At 38.0% G+C, this 14,029-nt stretch overlaps 1 protein-coding gene across 7 annotated transcripts in view; it reads left to right on the top strand.

The window, feature by feature from the left end:
- Nucleotides 1-14,029, top strand: part of CDC20B (cell division cycle 20B) — a 94,158-nt gene that overhangs the window by 41,096 nt on the left and 39,033 nt on the right. For all 7 annotated transcript variants that reach the window (XR_010139956.1, XR_010139955.1, XM_063724103.1 and 4 more), the window contains 4 exons: nucleotides 2,090-2,206; nucleotides 6,995-7,191; nucleotides 8,254-8,348; nucleotides 10,566-10,791. Coding sequence is in view for 5 of the 7 variants with exons in the window: in XM_063724103.1 (XP_063580173.1) it covers nucleotides 2,090-2,206; nucleotides 6,995-7,191; nucleotides 8,254-8,348; nucleotides 10,566-10,791 (635 nt within the window). In the remaining 2 variants the exon portion in view is untranslated. The remainder of the gene's footprint in view (nucleotides 1-2,089; nucleotides 2,207-6,994; nucleotides 7,192-8,253; nucleotides 8,349-10,565; nucleotides 10,792-14,029) is intronic.

Genomic DNA, 14,029 nt, shown 5'->3' with positions numbered 1-14,029 from the left:
TATCTAGAACTTTGTGCATGTTTATTCCTCAAGCGTCTGTTTCCCAGCAGTAAAAAGGGGAAAAAAATTGAGTTAGATGCATAAAAATAGGCACAGAATTTCAGGTCTTCTAAATGTTCTTTTGGGGGTTTGGGAATATGTGGTTGGGATGAGAGTGTGAACTTTGTCTTTTCCTTAGAATGATATTTTCTTAAAAGCAAAATAAAATATGTGGGGACATGTCTTTCCTCAGCTCTCTCATCTTCTTTTGTCCTAAACAGCAACAAGTTTTTGTTTCTGTAAGGTGCTGAGTATTTGGTTTAGAATAAAAAATATATGTTCTATGAAGCCAGAGATAATGTACCTATATTATTCTGATATTTTAGGAGTCTCTCTCTCTCTCTCTCCCTCTCTCTCTCTTTCTTTCTCTCTCTCTATTCTATATAGACACACACACACACATACACATACACTTTATTATTTAGATTTGTTTTAGGTTCACAGCAAAGTTAGGCAGAAGGTGCAGGTTCCCTTATATCCCTTGTCACCACACATGCACAGCCTCCTTTGTTATCAACGTCTCCCACCAGAGGGGTACATTTGTTACAATCAATGAACCTACATTGACACATCATTGTCACCCAAAGTCCATAGTTTACATTAGAGTTCATTCTTGATGTTATGTATTCTATGGGTTTGACCAATGTATAATGACATGTATCACTATTATAGTATACAGAATAGTTTCATTTCCCTAAAAATGCTCACTGCTTTGTCTATTCATCTGTCTCTCCCCTTCCCATAGAAACCTTTTTACTGTATCTATAGTTTTTCCTTTTCCAGAATGTCATATAGTTGGAATCATACAATATTTAGTTTTTTCAGATTGTCTTCTTTCACTTAGTAATATGCATTTAAGGTTTCTTCATGTCTTATTTTTTATTTTTTTTAGACGCAGAACCTCACTCTGTCATCCAGGCTGATGTGGAGTGGTGCAGCCATGGTAGCACTGACCTCCTGGCTCAAGTGATCCTCCCACCTAAGCCACCCAAGTGGCTGGGACTACAGGCATGTACCAGCATGCCTGGCTAATTTCTGTATTTTTTTGTAGAGACAGGGTTTTGCCGTGTTGCCCAGGTGGGTCTCAAACTCCTGGGCTCAGGCAATCTGCCTGCCTCATCTCCTAAAGTGCTGAGATTACAGGCGTGAGCCACCGTGCCCAACCCCAGGAGTTTTTTTGTTCATTCTTTGGGTATTGATTTTTTTTAACCTTATTGACACTTTATCAGCAAGCCTAAGTATTTTTAGTAATCTTGCAGTTTTGCCCTCAACTACAGGTTTTCATAGCTAACACGGAAGCAGGAATTTATGAGTAACAATTTGGTTTCTTGGTGTAGCATTGTGAAGCTCTCATGCTTTTATCAGAAGCCATCTGGTCATAGACACCACAAGTCACCTGGGTGGTCTTGGTTTCTTTTGATTTTATCATTCTCAGTTTGATCACAAGCTGAGTGGTTGGAGATGAAAAGACAGCGGCCTGTGGTTTGAACTTAGTATGGTCTTTTGATGAGAACTGAACAAAAGATAGAATACTGACCTTAGATAGTCATGGGTAAAATTAACCAAAAGTAGTAAGTCTGTGTGCTCCGATACTGAAATATTGAGAGAAAGAGCTAAAATCAACAAATCAATAAATATTTATTGATGAAGTCTCAGAGTAGGGCATAGGTGTACCAGGTAAGTCTTGGTGTGGAAAAGCAAAATTCACTTTGGTTTTAAAATCCCAAATAACAGAATAAATATTCAAAGCACGATGTAGTATCTCTGTGTACTCCTCACAAGATCTATCTTCTACATTCAGGTCTGTATGCATGTGCTTTTTAGTAGAAAGTGTCATTGAAAAAAATTTTAATCTTCTTGTTTAAATTAATACTGAAGTGCTCTTCATTTCCTTCCTTCCCCGGCTCTTTGTACTGTAGTTTTATCATGATGACTACTTATTTTCCACTTAATTAAGCTTTTCCACTTAATGTTATTTCTTAATACCCACAAGAATAAATATTATATTTTCAGGATCTTAGAGCTGTGTAGAAGTGTTTGTTTCTTGTAGGCTGCAAAGATGGAGTCAGAGATGAATCCTTCCATCTTAAAAGGTCCGGTGATATAAATGATTCCATACTCCAACCAGAGGTGAAGATTCATCTTACTGGTCTTCGAAATGACTACTGTAAGTTATCATTTAGATTGGGAATTAAAAGTTGAAATGACAAAATGCATCCTGTGCTGTGGTATAAACGTGAAATTTGATTAAACCAGATGGCCTTCATGCCTCATATCCAAATAGTGTAACATCCAGATATGGCTAATATACTTGGCTTTTCCTTGTGCAACTTTCATATTCAGGGATGGGTATTGTTAATGTTGACATGGTGTGGGAAATATACATTTTATGTTACTGTATTAGAAAGAATTGTACTAATGATGGTCTATTCTTATGTATGTATTTTAAATATGGGTAAATCGAATCAGTCAAACAACTGCATTGGGTCTACTTTTTATGTGCCCAGCTTGTAATCTAGTTTGGAGGACAGGACTAACTGACACGGAACTGATACCATATGCCAAGGTAGATTATAAATAATAAATCATGGGATATAAGGAGCTATAAAGACTAGAAGGAGCTTAGTGAGCTTCGGTGTTGTCCAGAAAGATGTTGTGGAGATATTTATACATAAGCTGGGTCTTGAAAGATCGTTAGAACTTGGAAAGGTATAGAGGAGAAGGACCATTTTTGGTATTGTTAACAGCATGAAGAAGGCAGGATATTGGTAATTAAGATATTTAATGGCAATGAAGAAGATACATTGGGGACTGGTGAATAGGTGGGTACGATTATGGAGAAAAATTCAAATTCAGAAATTTAGATTTGTTTTGGGAGTTGTTGACTAAGAGAAACATCAAAGGAAAATTCATGGCAGAGTATGCAGAATGCACTTAGTAGGAAAGAGCTGCCAAAGAGTAAAGGCTTATTTTTCCTCCATGAAGAAAAGAAATGGGATGAGAAATGAATTCATGATTATTCAAAGTTTTTGAAGCAGGAGAAGAGTGGTGTCACTGAGAAGACAGATTGGCAGAGGAGGTGATTTGGAGAGGAAAGACTATGCTTGAATATTATTTTAAAGGAGACAATCAGACATAGAAGAAGTTTGGCAGGTTATTTGAAATGAATGCTGGTAGTTGAAAGAGGATGGACTAGCCTGTAGGTCAGATGATTATGATTGAATCCAGGAACCAGTGTAAGCTCCCTAGATGAGGGAGAGAGGAGCAGAGGGAAGGGGCCTGGGCTCCATGGAATATCTACAAAGAGGCATGAGCTGGAAAAAGCAAAATCCCTGAAGGGAAACAGTTCTCTATCTCCCTATTCCTTCGGCTCCTTCTCCAAGAGAATGTATTGTCATGACCAACTAAGAAGGATGCATTTTCAAAAAATGTTAAAAAACCATTATACTCATATTAAAAAGAAACAATGTTTGTTCCCATTTTTCCTTTAAGCCACAGCCCTTTTTCTTTCTTTCTTTTTTTTTGAAACAGAGTCTTGCTTTGTCACCCAGGCTGGAGTGCAGTGGCTCACTGCAGCCTCCGCCTCCTGGATTTAAGCGATTCTCGTGCCTCAGCCTCTTGAGTAGCTGTGCGTGTAGCTACAGGCATGTGCACCATGCCTGGCTAATTTTTGTATTTTTAGTAGAGACGGGGTTTCACATATTGGCCAGGCTAGTCTCGAACTTCTGACCTCAAGTGATCCGCCTGCCTTGGCCTCCCAAAGTGCTGGCATTACAGGCATGAGCCACCATACCCAGACGCACAGCCCTCTTTCTTTCCTCCTTTTGACAGTAAAACTTTAAAAAGATCTTTATACTTATAATTTTCTATTTCTCTCCCCATATTGTCTCAAATCCACTCTAATCAAGTTTTAAGTCTCATCATTCAATTGAAACTACTCTTCCAAACATTACCAAAGAACTCCTCATTGTTAAATCCAACAGTTACTTCTTAGACTTCATACTGAACCCTAACAACTATATTTGAGACAGCTGATCAATCCCTCCTTCTTGATATCCCACTCTTTTGGGTTTTGTCCAAGAGTGTCTTTTTGTTCACTCTTTCTCATCCTTTTTTGTTGATTTGTGTTTCTCTTCCATTTCCCTGACCTCTAAATGTTGGAGTACCCAAGGCCTATTCCTTGGACATCTTTTCTTTTTTTTACTTCTGTTCTATTTTAATTGATCTTAGCTTTTTGGCTGTATCTCTTTGTATTGTGTTTTGTTGTCATTGTTCTAGGGATTACAATGTAATTTTAACTTTCTTAGTCTATGTAGAGTTACTATTGTACACTTCACACAATATATAAACATCTTGCAATCACATAGGTCTCTCAAACTCCCCACTGCTTTTTAGGTTACTGTAGTTGTCATGTATTTGTTTTTTTGTTATTGTTTTTTGAGGGAGGGTTTCACTCTGTCACCCAGGCTGGAGTGCAGTGGTTCAGGCTGGAGGCTGTAGAGGCTTACTGTAGCCTCTACCTCCTGGGCTCAAGTGATCCTCCTGCCTTAGCCTCCCAAGTAGCTGGGCCCACAGGCACATACCACCATGCCCAGGTAATTTTTTGATTTTTTGTAGAGATGGGGTCTTACTTTACTCCCCAGGCTGGTCTTGAACTCCTTGGGCTCAAGTGATTCTCCCACCTTGGCTTCCCAAAGTGCTGGGATTACAGGTGTGAGACATTGTGTCTGGCCTGTCGTGCGTTTTATATTTACATACACTGAAAACCATTCAATTGTAAACGTTTTAAAATTTAAAAAGTATTTAAATAGCTTAAGAGGAAAAAATAGCTCCTATGTTTACCCAAATATTTACCAATTTCAGTGTTCTCCTTCATTTCTGAAGATCCAAGTTTCTCTTTCATATAATGTCCCTTTAGCCTGAAGAGCTTCCTTTAGCAGTTCTTGCAGATCAGGTCTGTTGGCACAGACTTCTGTTAGATTTTCCATCTTCCAGTTGATGAGATTTTTGCTGGATATAGAATTCTGGGTGGAAAGATCCACCACTACCCCGTACCCCCAGCATTTAAAAGATGTTGTTCCATTGACTGTGGCCTCCATGGTATCTGGTGAGAACCCCATGGTCATCTTGTTATCCTGCTTCTAAGACCTGACTCTACTTACACATATGTTAGATTTTTGGATATTATTCCACAATTCGCTGAGGCTTCATTCTTTAACAAATTTTTTCTCCACATTCTTTAGATTGAATAATTTCTATTATCTATATTCAAGTTTACTCTTTCCTCTATCACCTCTATCCTGCTATTCAGTGTATCCAAGGAATTTTTCAGATATTATATTTTTCCATTTTAAAGTTTGTATTTTATGGTTTTTGTATATTTGATTTCCATTTTAGAGCTTTGCTTTATGGTTTCTATTTTCTTTACTTAGAAAATACTTTTGATTTTTCTGTTTATCTGTTAAAGCTTCATATAAAGTTTCATATGAATTTTCATTCATTTCATGTGTGTTTTTCTTCACTTCATGGAGAATATAATGGCTGCTTTAAAGTCTTTGTTTGGTAATTTCTATACCTAGGTCACCTTGGAGTTTTCATCTATTGGTTATGTTTTGCCTTTACATTTATCCAGTAATTTTGAATTGTGTCTGGATATTGTAGATGTTATGTCATAGTCACTGGGTCCTGTGGAGAATGTTGATGTTTTGTTCTGGTTGATGTTTTGTTCTAGTTAGGTTCACATTTTAAGTTTTGTCTTGCCATTTGTGGGTGGTGTTTCAAATCTTAGATCAGTTTCTTAAACTTTGACCATGCTGGTTTGGGTCTGTATCTCATACATGTGGATCAGAGCCTAGGCTGAGACCTGTATGGATGTTTCAAATCTCAGTTCATTTCTTAAAGCCTTTGCTAAGCTGATTTGAGTCTCTTCTGCATGTAGATGATTTAGGGGTAAGGCTGAGATGTGTGTGAATTAATATACTCACACTCAGAGGATCTCTTTCTTTTGGCTGTCCCATGTCTAGGACTTTCCCCTCATACTGGTATCAGTTCTATGCCTCAGGCTCTTTTCCATGGTTTCTCTGACCAGAAAGATGGTGGCCTTTTTGTCAGAGTCTTCGCTGGCACTCCATGACTGGGGCCTGTCCTCAGGGCAAAGGTGTGAAAGAAGAAAAGTGGGAAACTTACCCCCCGCCAGGTTGCTTCTCCAAATTTTGACTTCCTTACTTAGTTTACTGCTTTTCCTTACTTTCCAGGGTCTCCAGGTGTTTGTTTTTTATATTTCATTCAGAGTTTATATTTATCATGGGGAGGGAATGTATTGTAGGTTTAAACTACTGTAGGGGAACTGGTGTGCTACTTAGTTTTATACTGATACGTGTCAGTCAGGAGTTTCTGACTGATGAGAAATAAGATAGGGTATATTTTAATAAATGGTCATACAAATATGTTTTCTCTTAGCAGTCAGAGGTTTCTTATTAGTATAAGCTGTAGAATACTGTTGAGAACGTGTAGGTATCAAACATGAACCACTACCTCTTCTATCTGGGTGGTGTTTTTGGTTAGAAATGATGGTGGCATCTCCCATATAGATATCCTAGGTCCAAGAGTGTCTCCATAAGAATTATATGCTTTTAATTTTTACTGATCTGTTAAACAAAGTCTACATGTACTAACAATGGTAGATGAATCTGCCCAGTTCTTTAAATCGCTCTAAATAAGTATATTTCAGTGTAAATAATAAGCATTATTGCTTATTAGACTGTTAGTGTTGACACCAGATTCTATTCCACTTTTCATTTTTGAACTTTTAAGGATTCTCTTAGTTCCATGTTTCCATTTTCCAGCTAACCATGGGGATGGTATTAGTCTTTTCCCCCTACCTATAAAGTTGTTTATTTGAACAGGTTTTCATTTAGCTGTATAATTATACTAATTTGAAGTGCTTTTCTTATAGATCTGAATATCCTAGACTGGAGTTTTCAGAATCTTGTTGTCATAGCCCTGGGCTCTGCTGTATACATCTGGAATGGGGAGAACCACAATGGGATTGAAAACATAGACTTAAGTCTCACTTGTAACTATATCTCTTCTGTGTCCTGGATGAAAGAGGGAACTTGCCTGGCAGTTGGCACCAGCGAGGGAGAAGTGCAAGTACTAGCCAGTTTTTTTTTCTCATCATGTTCTCTGTGTATTATTACACTATAATTGACTTTTAATAACAAGTTAATGTAAAATAGAGAAACTAGGTGTGGCTCTTGAAGTATCAGGAATAAAAGGAGATGACATTCTGCTTTTTTTTTTTTTTTACTGAATGGTTTTTTAATGAAAACGTAAGGATACTCTGGTTAGTTTCCACCACAATCTTTCTGTCATATTTAAAAATACATTTTCTCTGAAACTAAAGTTGGGCTTGTAGAATCTCCAGTTTTGGAGCTTTGGAGACAGGAAGATACTTTCAGTTCTCCCTTTCACCTGAAGCCGTGATTAGGAGTACAGTTATAGAAAATGAGTGAATTTTTTTTTCTGATAGGCTCCTTGAGATGGGGATTTATCAAATTTCCATCAATCTATCTGATTTCTCATGTATCATTATTATTGTTTATTACCAATAGAATAAACAATATCACTCATGTGCAAATGACTTAGGAGGGCCACAGATGGCTCTCTCACTGCTTTCTCATCTCTGCAATGATAATGAATGCTGTGAAGTCTATGTCATGATTTCTTCTTACACCAAAGTTGTCATTCCCCATGTGGATCAGAATATTATCTGTAGCTGGCAGGAAGGGAGTGTCTTAGCAGTAAGTGGAATTACTGATTCTAGAAAGTGTCCGGGTACCCACATCTTATTAATACATTTGTTGGTAACTGTGGGTAGATTTCCAGATTTGGAATTCTCACAATTTAGGAGCTAGAAATGTGGTAATAATTCTCAACCTTTGGCTGCACATTGAATTCACCTGGGGAGCTTTAAAACAACTGCCAAATATCCCCAGGCTCTATTCTACCAACTAAATCAGCATCCATAGTGTTACAGACTCCCCAGCTGATCCTAATACACAGTCAGAATTGAGAACTGCTGGCTAGAGGTGCTGGGTTTTCACTTAGTACAAAAACTAACAATATCAGCAGTAATTGGCTCTCAGGCCTTTGAGAAGACAGTGGGCTGTGAAAACTCCAATGCTACATAACTCTCCTTGTTCATTTTTTCAGTTATGGGATGTGGTAACTAAAAAGCGGCTGAGAAATATGCTTGGTCATTTGTCAGTAGTTGGCGCTCTGAGCTGGAATAACTTCATCTTCAGCAGGTAAGAAGCGTCTTATTGGAGACAGTTATGTTTGTATTAACAATTGATTATGGGGCCTGAGTAAACAGTTGTAATATTCAAAACCTAAACCAATCAAAAATAAAACAAAATAGGCCATTGGACTATGGTATGGACAGGTATGATCCCACCCTCTCAGGTATTCAGATCTGCTGGTCATGTAAGTGTCTTGGTGGCCACATGTACCATGTGTGCCTTCTGCATGGGATTCACTAAATTGTTCAGATAAAATGTGAAACTCCCTTCAAGCAAAAGGTTTCTCTGTGCTAAGTAATAGGTACTAAAGGGATATTTTGCTGAAATCAAGTATTTATTGCTATCAGTATCTATACTATGGAATATGTTAAGCTCTCTGGGACACATTTCCAATTCATAGACCCACAGAAATTAGAGCGGAAGGAACTTCATAGATTATCCTGTTCAGTAGTTCTCAAACTTGAACATGCATCAGAATCACCTGGAGGGCTCCTCAAAATGCAGATTGCTGGCTTCACTTGAGGGACTTCAGATTCATTAGGTCTTGAGGGGCTGATAATTGGCATTTCTCATTTCCCAAGTGATGCTGATGATACATCCCTTTGAGAACTAGTGATTTAGTTTAACTGCTTCTTTTTAACCAGAAAAATTAGGGACTTTTTCCTATAAGCCTACATAACTGGTCTAAATATATATTGCTTTTAATCATAGCCATTCATTTTCATATTGTAGTTCTTAAGATTAAGGTAGACTTAAGTTAGATAAATCCCAAAGACTTTTATTTTTTTTGAGATGGAATCTTGCTCTGTCACCTAGGCTGGAGTTCAGTGGCGTGATCTCAGCTCACTGCAACCTCCGCCTCCCGAGTAGCTGGGACTACAGGCGCCCACCACCATGCCTGGGTAATTTTTGTATTTTTAGTAGAGATGGGGTTTCACTATGGTGGCCAGGATTGTCTTGAACTCCTGACCTTGTGACCCGCCCGCCTCGGCCTGCCAAAGTGCTGGGATTACAGGCATGAGCCACTGTGCCTGGCCATCCCAAAGACTTTTAAAATGTATGTAAGTGATTTGATGTAAACTTGAGACTTGAATATCTTGTGTTTTTGGCCGGACTTAAAACAACTTAGTTATTGCAGTCAATTATGTACTCAAGCTCCTTTTCTAATCTGCATTGTTAAAATTTAGTTTTATTATCCACGAGGAAAATGAACAGATCCTTTCTTATAATAATAGCAGCTAACATTTTCAGAATACTCTGTGCCAGGCACTGTGCTATACTTTTTATGTGTGTAATTTCATTTTAATCACTGCAGTAACGTGATAAGGTGGTCTCTTATCCTCAATTTTGTTTTTTCAAATTAAACTAAGACACTAGCCTGAAGTCACGTGGTTAGTAAGTGACAGAGTTGGAATAACCCAGCTGGTCTGGCTCCGGAGCCCATACTGTTAATCACAATGCTGTTCAGCATTGCATAGTTTTAAACAATGTGACACTGGACTTCAAGAAATGTCTGAAATAATTGTGGAACATCATTTACTTACTCCTTAGAGAAAATTAAATTAATCCAGAAAGAGTTCATTATCTTTGAAAAAGTGATGTGATCTTTAGTTGTTTAGATTCACATCACTGAGCATGAATGGAGACATTATCCACTGATTAGGAATCATATTGCAGTTTGCTGTGACATTCAATTGGTTTTAAACTTCTTTTACATATTAGTACCTTTAGCAAAACTAAGAATGGATCTATAGGTTAATAGGAATCTACCTGTTAGAAATTTATTTCCTTTTTCTATGTCTAACATTTTACTATAAATACATACTGAAACCATTTTGTTGAGATAATCTGAAATATTCAAAGTTGCAGAAAAGTGTTAATATTTCCTAGGTCCCGTATATAAACTACTATTTGGGAAAATCTGGTAATCTTCTCAGCTTATTTTTCCATCGCTGCCTGCATCAGATTAAAGTCATTAGAAACATCTATCAAAGGATATTTTTAAATGTAGACTTCAAACTCTGCCAGACAAATCAATTTCACTTGTGAAAAGAATCCTCTAGGCAGAACCCTCCATCCTTATTAACCCAAGGAATCTCCACCTGTGTTTTGAATCTGTCCTAGGGGTCTTTCAGAAGTTTTACTTTGAACTATGCTTTCCTCCATGTTTTCAAATGTTTATGTAGCAACAGGGCTTAATTTTTTTGTTATGTAAACTTGCAGTGGGTCAAGACTGGGGCGTGTTTATCATCACGATGTTTGGGTAGCCCAGCATCATGTTGGAACACTTCGCCACAAGCAAGCTGTGTGTGCTCTGAAGTGGTCACCGGATGGCAGGCTGCTTTCCAGTGGCTGCAGTGATGGACTGCTGACAATATGGCCCCACGATCCAGGTGCCAGTGCACAGGGCCAACCGCTGAAAGTCATACCCCAGTCTACAGCAGTCAAGGTAAGAAACCCAATAGATTTCTAGGTTTCCTGTTACTCAGAGGCCACTGGGTATCCTTCACATATAAAAAGAAAATCATTAAGCCAATGTTTTGAGATTTTTCTTTCTCTAGAATTTGCTTCGGAGTTTGTCATCACTCTCCTGAAAGACAACCCTATTTATACTTTCCACTGGTCAGATTTTTTAGTTGTAGGTGACTGAAACCAAAGTCAAACTTAAGTTTAAGCAAAAAAGTGAATCTATTTTTTTCATGTAACTTTGGAGTCCTGGGTACATACAGCTGGTTTTAAATATCAGCTGGGTCTAAGACTTTGAGTAATGTCATTTGGGCCCATCTTTTTAGCTCTTGGCTCTGCTTATCTCTGGTTTCAGTCTTCCTTCGGACTTCATTTTCTGGGCAAGATGGCTCTTGGCAGCTTCAGATTCAGATTCTTCCAGATGGGTGCTGGATAAGAAGCCATCTTTCCTTATAACTCTTGTAGAAATGTGCCAGGGAGGACTCGAGTCTGCCTTTGGTCACATTCTCGTCTCTCAATTAATAATTGTGGCCAGAGAGATGGGCACACTGACGGGCCTGGGTCACAAGCTCACATGTAAGAAAAGAGACCCACTGTCAGAAGATGGCAGGGTGCTGTGGAGTTAGATCAATGCCCCACCATGTTCTGCATAATTATTTATTTCTCTGACTTTTAAATTCTTATTTCTAGTAAAAAAAAATCCATAGTCTCCTTCTTGAGGACTTGGTGACACAGATGTATGTCTTGACCTTAACATAGTCCCAGAATATATGTCACTCACAGAGCAAAGAAATGGTTCTACCTTATTAACAGTAAGCAAATTTATTACAAGAGGGTTTAAAAGTTATTACAGGGCTTCCTAATATAGGATGAAATATATAGTGACTGCTGCCACTACGTTGTGCTGGCCCAATATTCCTGGCTTGTGGTTTTTCATGTCTACAGGATATTGAGAATGATGATCGGTCCAAATTCCCAGTATTCATGACTTGAAAAAAAGTAGGCAAAATATATGTAAAATACTCTGTCTGAAAACAACATACAAAAACAAAACAAAAAAATAGTTGAAAACCCAAGCCAAGCAAGACAAGTTACCTTTTTAAATGCCTTGTTGTCAAAAATCTGATGCACTGAACTACTAAATGGGAGTCCTTTTCACTAAGAGAGAGTCTCCAGAAACCAGAGCAAGCCAAGCCTCCTGGCAGTCAGCACCTGGGGAATCACTGAACAGTCACCAGTCATGTCTTCAGTCACCAGCTAACCAACTGGTGGAGCAGGAGTAGACTTTGCAGGTTGACATCTGCGTGATTCCTCTCATGGTGTAGCTTCTAGTTTTACCAAAATATTTATTATAAAAGCTATCTGGAAGTGTAGGGTATTTAAGAAAATGATTATTAATAAATATAAAAAATTATTATCCATCATATGGTAAAACTGGGGTCCATGGGCTCAGGGGAATTTCTGAGCCTCTTGAAATTGCAAAATTTTGTGTTCTGTGAAATAGCCCTCTTCTCCAGCCTAATCAGAGGTGGAGAATGGTTATTCGAAAACGACAATTAAAGCAGGGAACTTTAACTTATGATATATATTGTAGATATTTTATTTTGACTGAAAACATTACATTCACCAGATTTATTAAACTGTACATTAATTCACCACGTGAGACCAAGGCCTTTACTTTGAGTGTTGGGAGGTTGATGAGAATTCCTCATTGTCTTTCTTGTATGAACTATAACCATATTTCATTGTTCAAGGTTTCTGTTTATAGTATCTGTCTGGTTATCTATTGCTGTGGAACAAATTACTCAAAAACTTAGTGGCTTAAAACAATAATCATTTCATTATCTTTTATGGTTTCCTGGGTAAGGATTCTGGGAAAATGTCATCTGAGCAGTTCTGGCTCAGGATCACTCATGAGGTTGCAGTTAGACAGCATCGGAAGCTAAAAGTGTAGGGGGCTGGACCACTTGTTTGCCGGCTGGCTGGGCATGCTCCTTCTTGTAATTCCAGAGCATCTTCATGTTGTGTGGGCTGATTTGGGTTTCCTCACAACATGGTTGCCTCAAACCAGTTGGAGTCTGTGATTCAGGGCAATAGGTCCAGTGCTTCAGAGAGCAAGGTGAAAGCGGTAACACCTTTTATTAATATAACCCAATTTTGCAATTCATGCAGTGTCACTTTTGTCACATTTATTGGTTCCAGGATAGTCACAAGTCCTCCCAGATTCAAAGGTAGAGGAATTAGGTTGTACCTATTGATGGAGGGAATGGGTGAGGCTTAGAAGGACTTGTTGGATGAAAGATAGTGTTGTAGCTATCTTTGGAAAATAAATCTGCCGCAGAATCTTTAAAATAGAGTGAGGCCGGGTGCAGTGGCTCATGCCTGTAATCCCAGCACTTTGGGAGGCTGAGGTAGGTGGATCGCTTGAGCCCCAGGGAGATTGAGGCTTCAGTGACCCCTTGTGGTGACACTGCACTCCATGCTGGGCAACAGAGTGAGACTGTGTCTTAAAAAAAAAAAAAAAAAGCTTCCAAATTGTTTAATTTAGTTCATAGAAGTAACAATCATCTTTAGTCCAAATAAAGTAGGTGATTTAATTAAACTTTTACATGTAATTTGATGAAATCACAGTTATAATAACAAGTTCACCTGTCATAAACAGGTTTGGCAAAACACAGTGGGCTCTAGAAACCAACAGCTTAATTATTGGGAGCAGAAGTGTGGAGCATTCTAGAGAACAGAAGATTAGGATGCTATGGGTAGGAGTAAATATGTTTTACAGAAGGAGTGGAGAACTTTGGTTAATTTAGCAAGTTGGTTAAATGAAGAATGAGAGCAACTATTGTATATTCAGATGTGTGTTTTTAAAAAATGGACTCAAACTTGTAAGAAAAGCATTAAGATGTAGGTGCTTAAATGGCAAAAAATTCACATGGTGGGAAGTGTTAGAGGAACATAAATACACAGAAAAAAGTTCATTCTTGCTAAGAAGAAAATAAATTACCCTTATAATCTGTTTTATAGTTATTTTAATTTCACTAGATGTAAAATAACATTTTTAACTTCATATAACCTTTAGCCAGGGTGAAATTAGTATACTCATTGGATGCTGGTGCTGTAAAAAGTTATAACTGCTTGGAAAACTTTATGTCAACTCTTTTGAACCTTGGAATTTACTTAAAAAATTGATCAGAAAAAAAAGACATGTAGAATATATTCAT

The sequence above is a fragment of the Pongo abelii genome, chromosome 4 (genome assembly GCF_028885655.2).
Source record: "Pongo abelii isolate AG06213 chromosome 4, NHGRI_mPonAbe1-v2.0_pri, whole genome shotgun sequence".
NCBI lineage: Eukaryota > Metazoa > Chordata > Mammalia > Primates > Hominidae > Pongo > Pongo abelii.
This window is presented reverse-complemented; position numbering and strand designations above follow the sequence as displayed.